Raw genomic sequence first — 22,287 nt, forward strand, 5'->3', positions numbered from 1 at the left:
GGGCGAGGTGGAGGGGGGGGGGGGGGCATGGATGGATGGGGGGGGGGGCATGGATGGATGGGGGGGGGGATGGAGACCTCAAATGCTCAAGCTCACCTCAAACATCTCGTTGTCCCGCAGCGGCCTGTTGGTCATGACAACGCCGTTGTTGAACTCGTCGAGTGGCCGCCGCCTCTCCGCTGTCTTGTTGTTGTTGCTGAGCTTGATGAGGGTGCCGCACTTCTCGTGGAAGAGCAGGGCGTCGTTGGAGGTGACCGAGCAGCTGTCCGGCGGGCTGGCCAGGCTGACGTTCAGCAGGTTGCCGTTGTAGGCCGAGAGGATGGCGTTGTTCACCACGTCCGACAGCTCCATCCCCACGAAGCCTGGAGGCACCGGAGGGAAACGTCACGCTCCTACCGGACACCTGAACCACCCACCCAATGCGCAGGCAGGCCCTCCTTCTCAAGGTGTGGAGGTCAATTGGCTTCTGTAAATTGGCCCTAGTGTGTAGATCATAAGTGATAGGAGCAGAATTAGGCCATTCGGCCCAGCAGGTCTACTCCGCCATTCAATCATGGCTGATCTATTGTTTTTTCTGCTGCCCGCATTTGGCCCATATCCCTCTAAACCTTCCCTGTTCATAACTTATGGGAACAGAATAAGGCCATTCGGTCCATCAAGTCTACTCTGCCATTCAATCATGGCTGATCTACCTCTCCTTCCTAACCCCATTCTCCTGCCTTCTCCCCATAGCCCTTGACACCCAAACTAATCAAGAATCCAAGGTACACAAAAATGCTGGAGAAACTCAGCGGGTGCAACAGCATCTATGGAACGAAGGAAATAGGCAACTTTTCAGGCCAAAACCCTTCTTCGGACAATCAAGAATCTGTCTATCTCTGCCTTAAAAATATCCACTGACTTGTGGCCTCCACAGCCGTCTGTGGCAAAGAATTCCACAGATTCACCACCCTCTGACTAAAGAAATACCTCCTCACCTCCTTCCGGAAGGAACTTCCTTTAATATTGATGCTGCGCCCTCTGGTCCTAGACTCTCCCACTGGTGGAAACATCCTCCACATCCACTCTATCCAGGCCTTTCACGATTCAGTGGGGTGGGAGATTGCAACCTTCACGTGGTCCGCCCTTTTCGACTAATGCAATCAACCCGACGTGCACAAACAAATAGATCAAATAGAACAAGTTGACCTACAACTTTAGGCTGTGCACGCCATACGCAAGAAGACGACCATTGAGTCAATTTCAATGAGGTCCCCCCCTGTTCCTTCTAATCTCCAGCGAGTACAGGCCCAGTGTCAAAAGCTGTGACGGTCTGCAGGACAGAATTTCAAAGGCATCGGACATTGTCTCAATACACCTCACTGGGATCAAAGATCCTATAGCGAGCAAGATAGATCACTCGACGAAAAAGACGTTGTACGGTCATGGGCAGGTTCATGGGTAATTTTCGGCCCCATTTCCGTAACCGGCTTCCGTCTCCGCACTAAAGATCCCGTAGGATACTAGTGCGGAGACGGCAACATCCTCGTAAGCATAAAAGTTATTTGGTAAAAATCGTCTCCTCATTTTCAGAATTTAAATTAATTAACACAAACTGTTCCCCCGCAACGTTGATTACACTGCGAGTCGGGTCGGGTCGGGTTACGGAAATGGATGAAAAAAAGGCCCACGTTCCACTCCGTTGCGTACTACACGTCAGCCCATTGCATTTAGCAGGAGTGGTCTATCTTGCTCCACTATAGGATCTTTGACTGGGCTTCTCTCCCTCATCAATTGGTAAACGCATTTCAATCATCGGTCATTGTCTCAATACACAGCAACCTGGGGCAAGCTTGGGATTCTCTCTCTCTCTCTCTCTCTCTCTTATCAATCTACTGGAGAAGGCCTGCTTGAGACAAAATATAAGCTATAACCTAGTCCAGGATTCCATAATATACCTTTTATATATTATAAAAGCATTTAACCTTTTCAAATGTACAAACTCTCTAAATACAGCCAGGGCCGGATTTAGATGAAGAGAGGCCCTAAGCTGTTCCACTTGTGAGGCCCCTTCCTCGTTGGTTTTCAGCGCTGGCGGCGAGGCAGCAACCGGACAGCCATGGTGGTCAAATCTCCCACAATTCAAAGCGAGGGAGAAAGTGCCCAGCGCTGACCAGTTGCCGTGCGGAGCCCGGCGGCCCAGACACGGATAGCGGGGGGAGATGGAGAGTGAGAGAAATAGAGAGGGGGGTCCCCCCGCCCAGAGTTGAATGGTAGGTGTCCTGCCTTGGCCGGAGGCCCCCCTAGACCTCGAGGCCCTAGGCTTAAGCTTGTCTCGCTTATAGGTAAATCCGGCCCTGAATACAGCATGCCTAGTCAGGATCAAACCCGGGTCTCTGGCGCTGAGAGGCAGCAACTCTACTGTTTCGCCAGTGTGATCGATGGTCGGTGTGGGCTGAGGGGCCCCATCTGCTTGCTGTATCTCTAAACTAGGAAGATCCAGCTTCTGCGGAAAGACACACAGTGCTGGAGTAACTCAGCGGGTCAGGCAGCATCTCGGCAGAAAAGGAGAAAAACACATCCTTTTCCCCGGAGATGCTCCCTGTCCCGCCCGCTGAGTTACCCCAGCATTGTCAAGCCCTTACCTTCCTCGGTGGCGGCAGTCCTGAGGGGTTCCTCTCTCCGCAGCACGGTCTCGCAGTCCAGCACGGTCACCTGCGTGCACTTGCCGTACAGGTCCACCACCGCCCACACCTGCGGGGGAAGCCCCGAGGCAGCCGTCCCGCAGTCCTGCCCGTTCACCCACAGGTGGAGCTCCCCGCCGGAGGTGCGCTGGATGCCCACTTTGTCGCCCTCGCTCAGCTGGTCCAGGTCCTGCCCGTACTCCTCCAGCACCGAGCGGCCGTCACGCAGCACCGAGCAGCCCGAGATGATCCACGAGCCGCCCTTCAGGCCGGTGGCACTGCTGGGGAAGTCCAGGGTGCTGGGGTCCAGCGCCGTCACTCCAATCTCGATGGAACCGCTCCACGAGTTCACCTGCGGGCAGAGAGGAGGAGTTTCTATAAGATCCCCCCTCAATCTTCTAAATTCTAGCGAGTACAAGACTCGGCCTATTTCCTTCGCTCCATGAATAGCTATTTAATGGGCAGTGTCAAAATAGAGTGGTACGTTAGCATTCATAGCAAAAGGATTTGAGTATAAGAGCAGGGAGCAGGGACAGTTCTACTGCAGCTGTACAGGGTCTTGGTGAGACCACACCTGCAGTATTGCATACAGTTTTGGTCTCCTAATCTGAGGAAAGACATTCTTGCCATAGAGGGAATACAGAGAAGGCTCACCAGATTGATTCCTGGGATGGCAGGACTTTCATATGAAGAAAGACGGGATAGACTCGGCTTGTACTCGCTAGAATTTAGAAAATTGAGGGGGGATCTTATAGAAACTTACAAAATTCTTAAGGGGTTGGACTGGTTCGATGCAGGAAGATTGTTCCCGATGTTGGGGAAGTCCAGAACAAGGGGTCACAGTTTAAGGATAAGGAGGAAATCTTTTAGGACTGAGATGAGAAAAACATTTCTTACACAAAGAGTAGTGAAACTCTGGAATTCTCTGCCACAGAAGGTAGTTGAGGCCACAGTTCATTGGCTATATTTAAGAGGGAGTTAGATGAGGCCCTTGTGGCTAAAGGGATCAGGGGGTATGGAGAGAAGGCAGGTACAGGATACTGAGTTGGATGATCAGCCATGATTATATTGAATGGCGGTGCGGGCTCGAAGGGCCGAATGGCCTCTACTCCTGCACCTATTTTCTATGTCTCGATGAGACAAGGGTTTAGAAGGATGGGGGGGGGGGGGGGGGGAGAACTTCATTGAAACATACAGAATAGTGAAAGGCCTGGATAGTGGATGTGGAGGGGGTGGAAGATTGCAACCTTCACATGGTCCGCCCTGTTTTGACCAATGCAATCAACTCGACGTGCACAAACGGAAGATCAAATAGAACAAGTTGTCCAACAACTTTAGGCTGCGCACGCCACACGAAAGAAGTGGATGTGGAGAGGATGTTTCCACTTGTGGGAGAGTCGAGGACTGGAGGCCATAGCCTCAGAATTAAAGGACGTTCTTTTACGAGATAAGGAGAAATTTCTTTAGTCAGAGGGTGGTGAATGTGTGGAATTCTTTGCCCCAGACGGCTGTGGAGGCCAAGTCAGTGGATATTGTTAAGGCAGAGATAGATAGATTCTTGATTAGTGCGGGAGTCACAGGTTATGGGGAGAAGGTGGGAGAATGGGGTTGAGAGAGAAAGGTGGATCAGCCATGATTGAAAGGCAGAGTAAACTTGATGGGCCGAATGGCCTAATTCTGCTCCTATAACTTATGAACAGGGAAGGTTTAGAGGGATATTGGCCAAATGCAGGCAGCGGGAAAGACAATACACCGAAAGAATCTGTGGAATTCTTTGCCACAGACGGCTGTGGAGGCCAAGGCAGTGGAGACTTTTTTTAAGGCAGAGATAGATAGATTCTTGATTAGTGCGGGTGTCAGAGGTTACGGGGAGAAGGCAGAATGGGGTTGGATGGGAGAGACGGGGTGGAAGATTGCAACCTTCATGTGGTCCGCCCTGTTTCGACGAATGCAATCAACCTGGCGTGCACAATCAACTAAGATCAAACAGAACAAGTTGTCATACAACTTTAGGCTGTGCAGGCCAAACGCAAGGAGGAGGAGGGAGTGATATTGTAGATCAGCCACGACTGAAAGGCGGAGTAAACTTGATGGGCCACAAGGCCTAATTCCACTCCGATCACTTATGACCTGATGACGGGGACGGTCAAGGGATCGGCGGTTGTGCGTGGAACGCCTCGCGCTGCACAGGATTCACTCCCATTTCCCACTCCCCATCCCCCCCAGCCCGTCGAGTCTGACAGAAACCCCATGGCCATCCTCCAAATGGATGAATGCTCCATCCAACTGTTCCCCTGATCTGCTGCAGCCACTGCACGATGCGAAATATTAGAACTTTATTCATCCCAGGAGGGAAATTGGTCTGCCAACAGTCATAAAAAGACAAGATACATGAAACATGACCAGTGGAAAGTCCAGCATTATGGACAATAGACAATAGGTGCAGGAGTAGGCCGTTCAATGTGATCATGGCTGATCATCCCCAATCAGTACCCTGCTCCTGCCTTCTCCCCATATCCCCTGACTCCGCTATCTTTAAGAGCCCTCGTGATTGGGGATGTGTAAAGATTGGGGAGGGGGGGAAAAAGAGGAAGGGGAGTCAAATGACCTCACGACTGAAGAGGGAGGAGTTGTACAGTTTGATAGCCACAGGGAAAGAGGATCTCCTGCGGCGTTCTGTGCTGCACCTTGGTGCAAACCAATCTGTTGCTGAAGGTGCTCCTCAGGTTGACCGGTGTGTCATGGAGGGGGTGAGCTGTATTTCAGTATATAATACTGATCTATAAATACACACACTGAACTTTTTGTTCTCGTTTATTATATTACAGTTTACAGTGTTACTACGTTGACATGTTTAAGAAAGAATGCTGGTAAAATCGAAGGCAGACAAAAAAAACGCTGGAGAAACTCAGCGGGTGAGGCAGCGTCTATGGAGAGAAGGAATAGGTGACGTGTCAGACTGATTTTCTGAAGGGTCTGAAACGTCACCCATTCCTTCTCTCCATAGATGCTGCCTCACCCGCTGAGTTTCCCCAGCATTTTTTGTCTAACGACTATGTTTACATGTTCTGTTGCAAGTAAGAATGTTGTTGTTTTGTCTGGGGACATATGGCAATGCAACACTCTGGCCTCTGACACAGCCATTGTCTTGGGGGGGGAAGAGGATGGGGGAGGGGGAGGAGGGGCAAGCTTTTTTGCTTTTTTTTTTTTATAAACACAGAGGGTGACCGGTGCCTGGAATGTACTGCGAATGGAGGGATATGGATCATGTGCAGGCAGATAAGAGTTGCTCTTTGCATCATGTTGACCACAGACATTGTGGGCCAAAGGGCCTGATCTGCTGCTGTACCATTCTGTTATAGGAAAGATATTGTCAAGCTTGAAAGTGTTCGGAGAAGATTTATGAGGATGTTGCCGGGATTAGAGGGTGTGAGCTACAGGGAGAGGTTGAGTGGGCTGGGTCTCTATTCCTTGGAGCGCAGGATGAGGGGGGATCTTATAGTGGTGTAGAAAATCATGAGAGGAATAAATCAGGTAGATGCATAGAATCTCTTGCCCAGAGTAGGGGAATCGAGGACCAGAGGACATAGGTTCAGGGTGAAGGGGAAAAAATTTAATAGGAACCTGATGGGTAACTTTTTATCACACAAAGGGTGGTGGGTGTATGGAACGAGCTGCCAGAGGAGGTAGTTGAGGCTGGGACTATCCCAACATTTAAGAAACAGTTAGACAGGTATGTGGATAGGACAGGTTTGGAGGGATGTGGACCAAACGCAGGCAGGTGGGACTGGTGTAGCTGGGACATGTTGGCCGGTGTGGGCAAGCTGGGCCGACTATGTGTTTGTCCAAGTCTATATACCTGTGATGTTGCTGTAAGCAAGATTTTTCCATTTAACTTGACTTTTTGTTTTAAAACCACTCCATCTTGCTGTGTGATCACCTTCTTTGAGTCTTCCCCAATCATCTTGGTCTCTACGGTCAAATCCCCAACTAATCTGATTAACATACCCTCAAATAATCGTAGGCCTCAGTTCAGGTAAAAAATAATACGCAAATGGAAAAGTTCTCCAAAATAGAGGGAGCTTTATTCTCAGTCCATCCACCTGTGTGTGTGTGTGTGTCTGTGTGTGTGTGTGTGTGTGTGTGTGTGTGTGTGTGTGTGTGTGTGTGTGTGTGTGTGTGTGTGTGTGTGTGTGTGTGTGTGTGTGTTGTTAACAATGGGAGCTCTTATCTCATCAACCACCTTTCACCAAAGACCCTATAGCGGAGCAAGATAGACCACTCCTGCTAAATGCAATGGGCTGACGTGTAGTACTCAACGGAACGGAACGTGGGCCTTTTTTTCCATCCATTTCAGTAACCCGACCCGACGTGTAATCAACGTTGCGGGGGAACAGTTTGTGTTAATAAATTTAAATTCTGAAAATGACAAGATTTTTACCAAATAAATAATTTTACGAGGATGTTTCCATAACCGGCTTCCGTCTAGGCACCAAAGATCCCATAGCGGAGCAAAGATACTAGTGCGGAGACGGAAGGCGGTTACGGAAACCTCCTCGTAAAAATAAAAGTTCTTTGGTAAACATCTTCTCCTCGTTTTCAGAATTATAATTTATTAACACAAACTGTTCCCCCGCAATGTTGATTACACTGCGAGTCGGGTCGGGTTACTGAAATGGATGAAGAAAAGGCCCACGCTCCGCTCTGTTGCGTACTACACGTCAGCCCATTGCATTTAGCAGGAGTGGTCTATCTTTGGTGGGAAGCGGGGAGGTGGGGCGGTGGGAGATGGGGTGCAGGATTTTCTGGAGCACCTTCCTATTGCCAATATTTTGTATGTTCAAAGTTAATAAGGAGGACTAGGCAGGAATATCAAAATGATCACCTGCAGCTGAGAAATAAAAAGATGATTTGTGTCTGAAGACGCCATGACCAAAGCTAAGATACTAGAGCAGAGACAGAAGCCGGTTACTGAAATGGTGCTGAAGATTACCCATGACCCTACTACGGCTTTTTCGTCGAGTGGGCTATCTTGCTCCGCTATAGGATCTTTGGTTCCAACAGAGTAGGAAGGAACTGGTTTACACTGAAGATAGACAAAATGCTGGAGTATCTCAGCGGGACAGGCAGCATCTCCAGAGAAGGAATGGGTGACATTTCTCGTCTCGACCCGAAATGTCACCCATTCCTTCTATCCAGAGATGCTGCCTGTCCCGCTGAATTACATTTTGTGTCTATTTACTGTTCCAACTGACACTAGATTCTGCCTCTACCTCTCCTGCGGCCTGTTGTCCCAGAGGATTATCCACCAGGGGCAGCTGTATGAGGAGACAAAAAGAAACAACAAGGGCTGTTCCTATTTTCCCCCCCCAATAAGATTCAATTCAAAAGGATGTTAAACCAGCAGTACATTACACACTGAAAGAGAGAACAGATCCCACCCATAGGTAGACAAAAGTGCTGGAGAAACTCAGAGGGTGCGGCAGCATCTATGGAGCGAAGGAAATAGGCAACATTTCGGGTATGAACAAGGATTTTGGCCCGAAACGTTGCCTATTTCCTTCACTCCATAGATGCTGTCGCACCCGCTGAGTTTCTCCAGCGCTTTTGTCTACCTTCGATTTTCCAGCATCTGCAGTTTCTTCTTAAACAGATCCCACCCATAGCCTGGATCCACCCTCCTTCCAGATGTTGGGGCAGATGTTATTAAAAGAGAGGTTGAGCAACTGGGTTAATACAAATATATGGGGGTGTGTAGGAAGGAACTGCGGATAGCCACAAAATGCTGGAGTAACTCAGCGGGACAGGCTGAAGAATGTCAGAAGGAATGGGTGACGTTTCGGGTCGAGACTCTACTTCAGACCGAAGAAGGGTCTCGATCCTAAACGTCACCCAATCCCCCTCTCCGGAGACGCTGTCTGTCCCGCTGAGTTACTCCAGCATTTTGTGTCTACCTACAGGAGAAAAGGTGGACAAAATGGTGGAGAACCTCAGCGGGTGAGGCAGCATCTATGGAGCGAAGGAAATATGCAATGTTTCAGTTCGAGACCCGAAACATTGCCTATTTCCTTCACTCCATAGATGCTGCCTCACCCGCTGAGTTTCTCCAGCATTTTTGTCTACCTTCGATTTTCCAGCATCTGCAGTTCCTTCTTAAAAATATAGGAGAAAAGAGTTAAGTTTCACCCAGCATCTGCAGGAGTAACTCATACACAAGGAACTGCAGATTCTGGTTTACACCAAAGATGCCGGAGTAACTAACCACTTCTTTGGAGAGAACTAACTAAACTAACTAACTAACTAAAGGCAGCTTCTTTGGAGAGAAGGAATGGGTGACATTTTCGGTGTGAAGGGCCTTGGCCCAAAACTTCACCTATTCCTTCTCCCAAGAGATGCTGCCTGTGCTGCTGAATTACTGGCATTTTTTTGTCTATCTTCTTGATAAAATTATATATTCTTGTGGGGTTACGTATAAATCATTATTAATGATAATAAAATTGCTGCAGCTGCTGCTGTATATATTTTTCCACGTGAGATAGAATAAATCACTATTAACAAATACAACTCATTCAGATGCTGCAGAACAAATATATATATAGTTCGATTTGTGAGATAGAATAAATCATTATTAATAATAAAACACCATCTGCTGCTGTTTATGTATGTACATATAGATGCATGTATATATACATGTGTATAGGGTACACAAAAATGCTGGAGAAACTCAGCGGGTGCAGCAGCATCTATGGCGCGAAGGAAATAGGCAAAATTTCAAGCCGAAACATATGTATGTGCGTGTATGTATGTTTATATACATGTATATATGTATATGTGTTTATATATGTCTATAAACATGTATATATGTATGTGTGGGTATGCATGTGTGTATATACATCTATGTTCAGTCTGAAGAAGGGTTTTGGCCCGAAACGGCGCCTATTTCCTTCGCTCCATAGATGCTGCTGCACCCGCTGAGTTTCTCCAGCATTTTTGTGTACATGTATGTATATATGTGTATATACATGTGCATATATTATATATGTGTGTTTATGTATATATGTATGTGTGTGTGTATATGTATGTATGTATGTATATACATATGTGCATATGTATGTATATTACATGTATGTGTATAGATATATTATATGTATGTATGTATATATGTATGTGTGTGTATGGATATATTATATGTATGTGTGTGTATATATGTGTGTGTGTATATATATATATATATATATATATATATATATATATATATGTATATGTGTGAGTGTGTGTGTATGTATATGTGTATGGATATATTATATGTATGTGTGTGTATATATGTGTGTGTGTATATATATATATGTGTGTGAGTGTGTGTGTGTATGTATACATGTGTAGATATTATGTGTGTGTGTGTGTGTGTGTGTATATGTTTCCATTTGTAAAATAGAGAATAAATAATTATTAATGATAATAAATCATTATTAATGATGATAAATCTGCTGTAGCCGCTGCCCAGCCCCGTTAACCCACAAAGGGGGACATTTCTACAGTCTGAAGAAGGGTTTCGGGCCCGAAACGTCGCCTATTTCCTTCGCTCCATAGATGCTGCTGCACCCGCTGAGTTTCTCCAGCAATTTTTGTGTACCTGGGACATTTCTACAGCCTGGCTCCCTCTGAGTGAAGCTGGGGGTAGGCCTGGATCCTCGGTGTTTCCTGGCGGGGGGGGGGGGGGCGGGGTCCCGTCCACCGTCCACTCACCTTTCGGTCGATGCGCACCTGGAAGAGCTGCCCGTCGCCCAGCGGCTCCCGGCTCATGGCCAGGCCGTGGTTGAACTCCTCGGTCGGCTTGTTGCGCTTGGCCGTGCGGTTGCCGTTGAGCAGGGCCACCAGCTTGCCGGTGCGCAGGTGGAACTCGGCCGCCATCCTTGGCCGCAGCGGCAGCGGCAGCGGGGCCCGGGGGGGGAGGGGGGGGGGGGGACAAGCGGCGGCGGCAACAGCAACGGCAGCAGCGGCGGCGGCGGCGGGTCCTCCAACGCGCGACACTTTCACCACTGGGAGGCGCTCCACTTTACGGCTGCGTGGCGCCTCCTTCAATCAGACGGCAGCCCGCTTTACGGCAGTGCCCCGCACGGAGGGGCGCTGCTCGACCCTTTACGACTGATCCACCCTACGGCTGAGTGGCATCTCCACTTTACGGCTGAGTGGCATCTCCACTTTACGGCTGAGGGGCATCTCCGCTTCGCCTCTCCCTCGGCCAAAGCCCTGGCGCACCGGCCGCTTTACGGCACCCCGCCCCCCCCCCCGCTCGGTCGCAAGGAGGTGCGAGCTTTTCGACGGAGGGCGGCGTCCGCATCCACACAATACACAATACACAATACACAATCCACTTTGCGGCAGCAGGTCAAGGTGTGGCGGAAGCGGTGGTTGAATCAATGGCATGGCGTTGCCAGGACTGAGTGTGGCAGAAGGTTCAAGTTCAAGTGAGTTTATTGTCATGTGTCCCTGATAGGACAATGAAATTCTTGATTTGCTTCAGCACAACAGAACATAGTAAGCATTTATTACAAAACAGATCAGTGTGTCCATATACCATGATTTTGGTTTGAAATCTGAGGAAGGACATTATTGCCATAGAGGGAGTGCAGAGAAGGTTCACCAGACTGATTCCTGGGATGTCAGGACTGTCTTATGAAGAAAGACTGGATAGACTTGGTTTATACTCTCTAGAATTGAGAGGGGATCTTATAGAAACTTACAAAATTCTTAAGGGGTTGGACAGGCTAGATGCAGGAAGATTGCTCCCGATGTTGGGGAAGTCCAGGACAAGGGGTCACAGCTTAAGGATAAGGGGGAAATCCTTTAAAACCGAGATGAGAAGAACTTTTTTCACACAGAGAGTGGTGAATCTCTGGAACTCCCTGCCACCGAGGGTAGTCGAGGCCAGTTCATTGGCTATATTTAAGAGGGAGTTAGATGTGGCCCTTGTGGCTAAGGGGATCAGAGGGTATGGAGAGAAGGCAGGTACGGGATACTGAGTTGGATGATCAGCCATGATCATATTGAATGGCGGTGCAGGCTCGAAGGGCCGAATGGCCTACTCCTGCACCTAATTTCTATGTTTCTATGATATAAATCCATGAGATCAGTGTGAAGAAGGGTTTCGGCCCGAAACGTGGCCTATTTCCTTCGCTCTATAGATGCTGCTGCACCCGCTGAGTTTCTCCAGCATTTTTGTGTACCATGATATAAATATATACACACATGAATAAATAAACTGATAAAGTGCAAATAACAGAAAGTGGTTATTAATAATCAGAGTTTTGTCCGAGCCAGGTTTAATAGCCTGATGGCTGTGAGGAAGTAGCTATTCCTGAACCTGGTTGTTGCAGTCTTCAGGCTCCTGTACCTTCTACCTGAAGGTAGCAGGGAGATGAGTGTGTGGCCAGGATGGTGTGGGTCTTTGATGATACTGCCAGCCTTTTTGAGGCAGCGACTGCGATAAATCCCCTCGATGGAAGGAAGGTCAGAGCCGATGATGGACTGTACGGCACGGCACCCGCCCCGCTCGGTCACAAGGAGGTGCGAGCTTTTCGACGGAGTGCGGCGGGGGTTCCACATCCACTTTGCGGCAGCAGGTCAAGGTGAGGCGGAAGCGGTGGTTGAAATCAATGGCATGGCGAAGGACTGAGTGGGGTGGAAGGAACTGCAGATGCTGGTTTACAATACAATTTATTTGTTGTCATTTGAACCCCATTGAGGTTCAAACGAAATTTGGTTTCTGCAGTCATACACACAAGAAAAAAAAACAAGACACAATACAATTTACACAAGCAAAGTCTTATATCTCCCCTGCACTCCTCATTCTCCTCCCGATGTCAGAGCCCCCGGCGGGCGATGGTAAGTGTCCCGCGGCCATTCGCGCCGGGCGATGCAAGGCCGCGCTCCGGGTCTTGGTGTTGGAGCCCCCGGCGTGCGCTAACAAGTCCCGCGGCCATTTAAAGCTGCGCCGGGCGATGATGTATGGCCCCGCTCCAGGTAATTTTCAACCCCGCAACTCGAGCGTTATACACCGAGTATAAACACAAAAATGCTGGAGTAACTCAGCGGTCAGTCAGCATCTCTGGAGAAAAGGAGTGGGTGACGTTTCAGGTCGAGCACTATTCTGCACATTAGGAACAATTTACACTTTACAGAAGCCAATTAACCTACAGACATGCACGTCTTTGGAATGTCAAAGATTATGGGGAGAAGACAGGAGAATGGGGTTTGAAGAGAGAGATAGGGAGGAGGGAGTAGACTTGAGGGGCCGAATGACCTAATTTTACTATCTCTTATGAATGTGGGAGGAAACCAGAGTACCCGTTGAAAATCCATGAGAACATACAATCCACAGAACATATAAACTCCGTACAGACAGCACTTGTAGTCAGGATCGAACCCGGGTCTCTGGCACTGTAAGGCAGCAACTCGACCACTGTGCCGCCATGGTTGACTACTTTTAAGGCAGAAATTGATAGGTTCTTGATAAGTAAGGATGTCAAGATTATGGGGAAAGCCAGAATAGCGTTGAGGGAGGGAAATAGACCAGCCATGATGAAAAGGCATAGCAGGCTTGATGGACCGAATGGCCAAATTCTGCAGAAGGTGGACTCAAAATGCTGGAGTATCTCAGCGCGTCAGACAACATCCTTGGAGAACAGGAATAGGTGATGTTCCGGGTCGACGTTACTCCAGCATTTTGTGTCTATCTTTGGAATAAACCAGCATCTGCAGTTTTTTAGTTTAGTTTACAGATACAGCGCTGAAACAATCCGCGCTGACCAGCGATCCCCGCACATTGACACTATCCTACACACAGTAGAAACAATTTATATTTATAGAAGGCCTAGACGTCTTACGAGTGTGGGAGGAAACTAAAGATCTCGGAGAAAATCCACCAGGTGATGGGGTGAAGGTGCACAAACTATGTACAGACAGCACCCGTATTTGGGATCGAACCTGGGCTGCAAGCCAGTGCCTTTACCGCTGCCTGCTTTCCTGTACATTGGCCTAATTCTGCTACTATGTGTTATGACCTATCTAATGACCATTTACATAATCTGTTGAGCAAGTAAGAATTTAATTGTCCTATGTGGGGATATATGACAATAAAACACTCTTGACTCTAATACCCACCCGGTCAGTCAGCGGGTGCAGAGAGAAAGTTGCCAAGGTAGGTGACGTCACGCCGCAGTGCGGAGAGTTCGCCGGGAGGTCTGGCGGTCACGCGGGGGAGGGGAAGATCACGTGGTGTAGCGCCGTGCCGGGGTGTGGCTCCCCATTGGCTGTCTCCCCCTAGCAACAGGGCGCCCTACGTGGCTCCGGCGCCTGGCATTGGGCGAGAGGAAGAGGTCACGTGTCTCTCCCCACCCCCCCCGCCCCCTACCCACCCTATTGGCCCGGCAGCGCGGCACCCCACGTGGGGGGCGGTGTGCCGGCTTCGACGTCCGCCATTGGACGAGAGGGGGAGGCGGTCACGCCGTGTCTCGCTCCGCATTGGCTGTCTCCCCCTAGCAACAGAGGCGACGCGGGGCGGCTCCGGCGCCCGGCATTGGACGAGAGGGGTAGGAGGTCACGCGGAGTGGCGCCGTGCCTCTCTCCTTATTGGCTGTCTCCCACCCCCACCTAACCCCATTGGCCCGGCAGCGCGGCGCCCCACGTGGGGGGGGGGGGGGGGGGGGGGGTGGCGGCTCCGACGTCCGCCATTGGACGAGATCACGTGGTGTGGCGCATTCCTCGCCCCGCATTGGCTGCCTCCCCCTAGCAACAGAGTGACGCGGGGTGGCTCCGGCGCCTGGCATTGGACGAGAGGGGAAGGAGGTCACGTGCTTGCGCCGTGCCTCTCTCCTTATTGGCTGTCTCCGGCCGCCATTTTGCGCGCGGAGAGAGCGGCCGAGTCGCCGCCACCGCCATTGTTCACCCTCCGGCGAATAACCTTCTGTTCGGCCGGGAGAGAGCGTCAGTGGCGTCGCCCCAACCTCACCGCTGCTCAGGTGAGGAACCGCCGGCGGGAGGGGCCTCGGTTGAAAACGTAGACTTCATTCGAGAAATAAATATGGACAATAAATGCACGAGATGAGAAAAACATTTTTCACACACAGAGAGACAGAGAGTGGTGAATCTGTGGAACTCTCTGCCACAGAAGGTAGTTGAGGCCACAGTTCATCGGCTATATTTAAGAGGGAGTTAGATGTGGCCCTTGTGGCTAAAGGGATCAGGGGGTATGGAGAGAAGGCAGGTACAGGATACTGAGTTGGATGATCAGCCATGATCATATTGAATGGCGGTACAGGCTCGAAGGGCCGAATGGCCTCTACTCCTGCACCTATTGTCTATGTTTCTATTCGGCCCTGCGAGCCAGCACCGCCATTCAATGTGATCATGGCTGATCATCCACAATCAGTACCCCCGTTCCTGCCTCTAAAGAAGGGTTTCGGCCCGAAAAGTTGCCCATTTCCTTTGCTCCATAGATGCTGCTGCACCCGCTGAGTTTCTCCAGCTTTTTTGTGTACCTTCTCCCCTGACTCCGCTATCTTTAAGAGCCCTATCTAGCTCTCTCTTGAAAGCATCCATAGAACCGGCCTCCACCGCCCTCTGAGGCAGAGAATTCCACAGACATAGAAACATAGAAAATAGGTGCAGGAGTAGAGGCCATTCGGCCCTTTGAGCCTGCACCGCCATTCAATATGATCATGGCGGTGCAGGTACACAAAAAAGCTGGAGAAACTCAGCGGGTGCAGCAGCATCTATGGAGCGAAGGAAATAGGCAACTTTTCGGGCCGAAACCCTTCTTTAGAGGCAGGAACGGGGTACTGATTGTGGATGATCAGCCATGATCACATTGAATGGCGGTGCTGGCTTGCAGGGCCGAATAGAAACATAGACAATAGGTGCAGGAGTAGATGCCATTCGGCCCTTCGAGCCTGCACCGCCATTCGATATGATCATGGCTGATCATCCAACTCAGCATCCTGTCCCTGCCTTCTCTCCATACCCCCTGATCCCTTTAGCCACAAGGGCCACATCTAACTCCCTCTTAAATATAGCCAATGAACTGTGGCCTCAATTACCTTCTGTGGCAGAGCATTCCACAGATTCACCACTCTCTGTGTAAAAAATGACTTTCTCATCTCGGTCCTAAAAGACTTCCCTCTTATCCTTAAAGATTGGGGAGGGGGGAAAAAGAGGAAGGGGAGTCAAATGACCTCACGACTGAAGAGGGAGGAGTTGTACAGTTTGATAGCCACAGGGAAGGAGGATCTCCTGTGGCGTTCTGTGCTGCACCTTGGTGCAAACCAGTCTGTTGCTGAAGGTGCTCCTCAGGTTGACCAGTGTGTCATGGAGGGGGTGAGCTGTATTTCAGTATATAATACTGATCTATAAATACACACACTGAACTTTTTGTTCTCGTTTATTATATTACAGTTTACAGTGTTACTACGTTGACATGTTTAAGAAAGAATGCTGGTAATCCCCAATCAGTACCCCGTTCCTGCCTTCTCCCCATATCCCCTGACTCCGCTATCTTTAAGAGCCCTATCTAGCTCTCTCTTGAAAGTATCCAGAGAACCGGCCTCCACCGCCCTCTGAGGCAGAGAATTCCACAGACTCACAAATCTCTGTGAGAAAAAGTGTTTCCTCGTCTCCGTTCTATATGGCTTACCCCTTATTCTTAAACTGTGTGTGGCCCCTGGTTCTGGACTCCCCCAACATCGGGAACATGTTTCCTGCCTGTAGCGTGTCCACCCTTAAAAATCTTATATGTTTCAATGAGATTCCCTCTCATTCTTCTAAACTCCAGAGTGTACAAGCCCAGCCGTACCCGGAGGAAACCCATGCGGTCACAGGGATAACGTGCAAACTCCATACAACAGCATGGAGTAGGACTTCAACAGCATCTGAAGTCAGGAGAGAACCCAGGCCTGACGCTGTGAGGCAGCAACTCTACCGCTTCCATCCTCTGGGAAAACATGGATCTGAATAATAATAATAATAATAAATTTTATATTTAATGGGCGCCTTTCATACAAAATCTCAAGGACACCTTACATAGTAAAACATATAATCAGAATAAAATAAGTAATAAAGACATCACAGAGACTCAAATTAAAAACAGAATTCATTCCAAAAACAGAAAATCAAAAACACAGTGTGAAGAGAGAGCAGCGGCAACCAATTCGTGCCAGCGTCCACTCTCTCTTCACGGCAGCCATCTTGGACACAGACTTACAGGATTACATTAGACAAAAAAATCATCCCCCCACAATGGATACCACTGTGGAGGAAGGCACAATGTCCAGTCCCCATCCCCAGTTCACCCCAAAGTCAGGCCTATTGAGGCCACCGCAATTGCCTCTACGGAGGCCCGATGTTCCTGGCCGTTCTCACCGGGTGGTCTTGCCCCGGCGTCAGGAGAGTCCTCTCGGCGGCTGGGCCACCTGGAACGGCCGCTTCCTAGCTTGAGACCGCGGCTTCCGGAGCCGACAAGGACGCACCGAGTTGGAGCTCCTAGGCTCCCGATGTTAAAGCCGGCGCCGCCCTCTCCACTCCGCAGACCCGCAGCCCGGGGATGTTGCTCTCGCCGGTCCAGCTCACCAGAGCTCCAGCGCGTCGCTCCAGCGCGGCGACCCAGGCAAGGCATCGCCCGCTCCACTCCGCTCCTGGCCCGAAACGTCGCCTTTCCATGTTCTCCAAAGATGCTGCCTGACCCGCTGAGTTACTCCAGCACTTTGTGTCAGAATAGTACAGCACAGGAATTAGTACTCCGGCCCACAATGTTTGCGTAAAACATGATTCCGTGAGCTTCTGTGAAGTTGTCATAATTTTATATGCTTCAATTGGAGAAAACAATCCATCTATCCAAGCACTCCCTGTAGCTGAACCCCTCAAATCCAGGCATCATTCTGGTAAACCTCTGTGCCTTCTCCAAAGCCTCCACGTCCTTCCTGCAATGGTGCGACTAGAACTGCACACAATACTTCTGAGGGGGGTGGGGGGTAAGCATTGGGGGTAATTATTACCCTAACACCCCGCTCTGGCTTCTGAAAGGATTAAGAGAATGTGCCACCCTGGAATCTTTTAGCTGTGTATCAAGGCATAAAGAATTGGCAAACAAGTCAATGGAGCCAATAGTCAGGTTTGATAACATCAAACCGATTTGTCTTTGTCCCTTTAATATAACCCAACACTGTCTTCTCGATGCCCTTTACCCAGTGTGGCTGGTGCTTGGTTAGTCTTCTCTATGTTCAACTTTTTTTTTTAAATTTATGGAACTTTTTGTTGTTTGTGTATGAGTACTGATCTTCTGAGTACTGTGTTTACAGACCCGTTATGCTGCTGCAAGCAAGAATTTCACTATTCTGGTTTGGTACATATGACAATTAAACACTCGACTCTTAAATTGACTTCCTCCACCAGCTCCTGTACAAACTACATTGACCAGAATTCCCCACTGGTGTCCATGTATTCCAATAATTAGTACATGCATGTGGTCACTTCCTGTAGCTCTTTCTCTTTCCCCCTGACTACTTATGCTTGCTCCCTACAGTGTTACCTTGCATTGCGCTGGTGGTTCATCAACTGCCCACGTTCAGTCCTTGAGACTAATATGGTTCTCTTTGTATACTCCTTTATTACTTCTTTATTGGCTAATAAAATATTATTTATTGGCTAATAATAATAATAATTATTGGCTAATAAGTTTTTTTTATTGGCTAATAAAATATTATTGTGATTGATTTCCCTAAGTACATCTGTTGCTGTACTTCCTTACGATGTGCAGAGGTGGCCCAGGCTAATTTGCAGTGGCCAGTTAATCTACCAACCCCCACATCTTGGGATGTAGGTGGAAGCTGGAGCACCAAGGGAAAACCCACGCAGTCACGGGGAGAACATGTATACTCCATGCAGACAGTGCTGGAAATCAGGTTCATGGCGCTGTGAGGCAGCAGCTCAACCAGTTGTGCCATTGTGTCGCCCTTCATTTTGCACATTACATTGTTCTTGTGAACTATTCATGATATATAGAATAGTACAGCAGGGAAACAGGCACTTCAGCCCACAACATCTGCGCTGAACATGCTGCCAAGTTAAACTAATCTATGCATACACGTGATCCATATCCCTCCATATCCACGTACCTGTCCAAAAGCCTTTTATGCCACTATCATATCTGCCTCATCCATTAACCCAGGCAGTGCGTTCCAGACCCCCACCACTCTGTATAAGGAAAAAAATTGCCGCAAGAATCTTCAAATTCTCACCTTAAAGCTATGCCCTATAATCTCTGTGGGGGAAAAGGTTCTGACTGCCTACCATATCTGTGTCTTTAATCATTTATAAACTTCTATCACAATTCCTGTCAGTTTATCATGCTCCAGACAAAACTGGTTAGTCATTAACAAATGCTGTGTGTCTTTTGCCAGGCTACCAGAGGACGTCACTCTAAGCATGGAATTAGTGAAGGATATTCACTCTGGTCTCCCTCTCCCCGAGTCCGAGTCTGGTGTCCATCGGCTTTCCCTGATCCGGGGAGATTATCTGTACTACCACTACGGCTGCGATGGCATAGATGACTGCGGCTGGGGTTGTGGCTACCGGACAATGCAGACCCTCTCTTCCTGGATCATTTTACAGCAGACTAATCGAAACAACCACAGAGTGCCCACTCTAAGAGAGGCGCAAGAGGCGCTGGTGGAGATGGAAGACAAGCCTCCCAGCTTCGTCAACTCCAAGACTTGGATCGGCTCCTTTGAAATCGCCCTGTGCATCGATAAATTCCACGACGTTCCCTGCAAACTCATCCACGTGCGGAAAGGGGGGGAGCTGCTGCAGAAAATAGACGAGCTTCACTCGCACTTTGACACGCTGGGGTCCCCGGTCATGATGGGTGGAGACAGTGACAGTGCTTCAAAGGGGATCTTGGGGGTTTTCACAGGGTCGGAGCACCACTACCTGCTTATTTTGGACCCTCATTACTCTGGGAAAACCCTGGACAAGGAGTATGCCCAGAGGAAAGGCTGGGTGGCCTGGAAGAAATTGGACCTATTTGATCAGAACTCATTCTATAACTTTTGCCTCCCTCAGTGGAAAGGTGTGTAACTGCTCATCGCTGCAACCTACTTCAGCTGTTGACCAAAACATCTCCATGTCTGCTGTTGTGAAGTGACATATTTACAGAGCAATTTGATGAAATTGCTTAACACTACGTTATGTGGCGCTCTCTGTAAGTTCACCCACTGACAAGAGTCTAATGACCGAGCAGGAGCCTCCATTGCTTCTGACTTTAGAAAGATTCATTCCTTACCATGAAGAACTTTGCCGCCATAAATCAGTGCATAATAGACAATAGGTGCAGGAGTAGGCCATTCGGCCCTTCGAGCCATTCAATGGCTGATCATCCCCAATCAGTACCCCGTTCCTGCCTTCTCCCCATATTCCCCCGACTCTGCTATTTTTAACAACCCTATCTTGCTTTCTCTTGAAAGCATCCAGAGAATCTGCCTCTACCGCCCTCTGAGGCAGAGAATTCCACAGACTCGCCATTCTCCGTGAGAAAAAGTGTTTCCTCGTCTCCGTTCTAAATGGCTTACCCCTTATTCTTAAACTGTGTAGCCCCTGGTTCTGGACTCCCCCAACATCGGGAACATGTTTCCTGCCTCTAGCGTGTCCAAGCCCTTAACAATCTTATATGTTTCAATGAGATCCCCTCTCATCCATAATCTTGACATTGGAGTCTGGATTTTCGGTGCTTCAGTCGTTGCCATTGTTTCCAATGGGAGATATTAACTGATGAAGGTGTTTAGATTTACATTGAACCACAGTTGATCATTTTGCATCAGAATTGACCGGCTCTAGATTGAGATGACATTAAGCTGTCACTATGGCTGAGTTTTAACGTAGCCCATTATCGTCATCCCATGATGTTTCTAGGGAACGGGAGAATTTAACAAACCTATTTGACAAAATTTAACAAAAGAAGCACGTTACCTAAATGAAAAGCTGCACACCCGGAACCGTTCAATTAGCTAAAGTGTAGGTCAGCTGTTGCCTTAAAAATTAAATAACTATTATTTATTAAAAATTCAAAAGTTAAAAATCCCAAACAAATAACCCAAATGCAAATAAAATTACCACCAAAATACATACAATTTAAAAAAAATTAAATCCATTTAAAAAAAATGTGAATGCTGATGATCCCAATGAGTGCAGATAGTCTCTTGAGCGATTAATGCTTTCTGTAATTTCATCACCAGAAAATCTAAAACCACCTCGTTCTCTGTAAAGCATATACCTAGCCATCCTAAAATAACACAGTAGAGGTCCTACTGTGGCCATATTGCATTTGTCAACAACTCCCTCCTCCATATGATGATGCTTGTTCGCTTCCTTGAGATTTCGTGGCCCTGGGACATCCGACGTTGTCCTCAAAAGTGCAACTAGTACTTGTTTTGCTGATACCCTCCCAGACTAACTCCTCCTTTAGTACCTCAGGAGAAACTGCAGATGCTGGAATCCTGAGCAGAAAAACAAACCACTGAAGGATCTCTCAGGAAGGGTTTCAGCCCGAAACGTTGCCTATTTCCTTCGCTCCATAGATGCTGCTGCACCCGCTGAGTTTCTCCAGCACTTTTGTCTACCAAAAGATCTCTGGGTCAGGCAGCAACTGTGGAGGACAAATGACCATCCGGGTCTAGCACCTTCTCCGTCTCGAGAAAGGTTCTGACATGAAACGTCACCTGTCGATTCGCTCCATGGGTGCTGCTTGACCTGCTGAGTTCCTCCAGCACTTTGGCTTTTGCTCAGGATTCTAGCATCTGCAGTTTCTCGTCTCCTAAACAACTCCCACTCTCTCTGCAAATTTGCTTCCGTTCATCTGGTACTTGCAAGCACGTGGCGGAATAGCTGGTCAAACTGGCAAACAGGAGCACAGGTGTAGGAAACAATTTACGTCATTGACCATTAAACTAATGTGGAATCTGGTCAGGTGTACTGTAATCACATTTATTTTGTGCCTACAATTATGCTCGTTACATCTGCATTCTAGAGTTCCTCCGTGCAATGAGAGTTTAAAGATGCATCTTGCATATTTGTCTCAAATGGCTGAGTTGCATAGCGACTACCCTTGTGTACCTATCAATAGTTTAGCTTAATTATAGATAACACCCAAGAGGCAAGAGTTGGGGATGTCAATTTAATTTCAGAAAAGATAGGAGATATTAGTCCCTCTGGTTAACAGTCAAGGGTGTTTTATTGTGGCATGTCCCAAAAGAGAACAATAAGTTCCTAATGGCACTTGGGAATATCAGCAATCATCTGAAGAAACTTGACTCATTGGACTGTTGGATCCTCGAGATTGATGCTGTTGCTGCTTCTGATGTCAGTAATAGTTAATTAAAACTAATTTATCTGTGAATAAATGTTTTAAGAAAGAACTGCAGATGCTGGAAAAATCAAAGGTAGCCCATAAAGCTGGAGAAATTCAGCGGGTGAGGCAGCATCTATGGAGCGAAGGAATAGGCGACATTTCGGGTCGAGACCCTTCTTCAGACTGATGTCGGGGGGGCGGGGGAAGAAAGGAAGAGGCAGTGACGGTAGG

The 22,287-nt window shown here is 48.5% G+C and overlaps 2 protein-coding genes across 6 annotated transcripts in view; one reads left to right on the forward strand and one right to left on the reverse strand.

The window, feature by feature from the left end:
- The window catches only part of neurl4 (neuralized E3 ubiquitin protein ligase 4), a 71,150-nt gene extending 60,532 nt beyond the window's left edge, over positions 1-10,618 (reverse strand). For all 4 annotated transcript variants that reach the window (XM_033016296.1, XM_033016295.1, XM_033016294.1 and 1 more), the window contains exons 1-3: positions 10,410-10,618; positions 2,625-3,015; positions 97-362 (exon numbers count right to left, since the gene is read on the reverse strand). In XM_033016296.1, coding sequence (XP_032872187.1) covers positions 97-362; positions 2,625-3,015; positions 10,410-10,574 — 822 coding nt within the window. In that variant the 5' untranslated portion in view covers positions 10,575-10,618. The remainder of the gene's footprint in view (positions 1-96; positions 363-2,624; positions 3,016-10,409) is intronic.
- A 3,936-nt stretch (positions 10,619-14,554) lies between these two features.
- ufsp1 (UFM1 specific peptidase 1 (inactive)) lies at positions 14,555-21,670 on the forward strand. 2 transcript variants are annotated; one of them, XM_033016305.1, is made up of 2 exons: positions 14,555-14,683; positions 19,115-21,670. In XM_033016305.1, the coding sequence occupies exon 2, from the start codon at positions 19,140-19,142 to the stop codon at positions 19,788-19,790; it is 651 nt and encodes a 216-aa protein (XP_032872196.1). In that variant the 5' UTR covers positions 14,555-14,683; positions 19,115-19,139; the 3' UTR covers positions 19,791-21,670. The 2 variants fall into 2 exon arrangements, with proteins under 2 accessions (XP_032872196.1, XP_032872197.1); XM_033016306.1 differs by having other exon boundaries at positions 14,570-14,670; positions 19,112-21,670.
- The last annotated feature ends 617 nt before the right edge of the window (positions 21,671-22,287 follow it).

The sequence above is a fragment of the Amblyraja radiata genome, unplaced genomic scaffold (assembly GCF_010909765.2).
Source record: "Amblyraja radiata isolate CabotCenter1 unplaced genomic scaffold, sAmbRad1.1.pri S43, whole genome shotgun sequence".
Classification (NCBI taxonomy): domain Eukaryota; kingdom Metazoa; phylum Chordata; class Chondrichthyes; order Rajiformes; family Rajidae; genus Amblyraja; species Amblyraja radiata.

What these genes read in the sequence shown, in the direction of transcription:
- ufsp1 (XM_033016305.1), top strand. Translation starts at nt 19,140, where the DNA reads ATGGAATTAGTGAAGGATATTCACTCTGGTCTCCCTCTCCCCGAGTCC.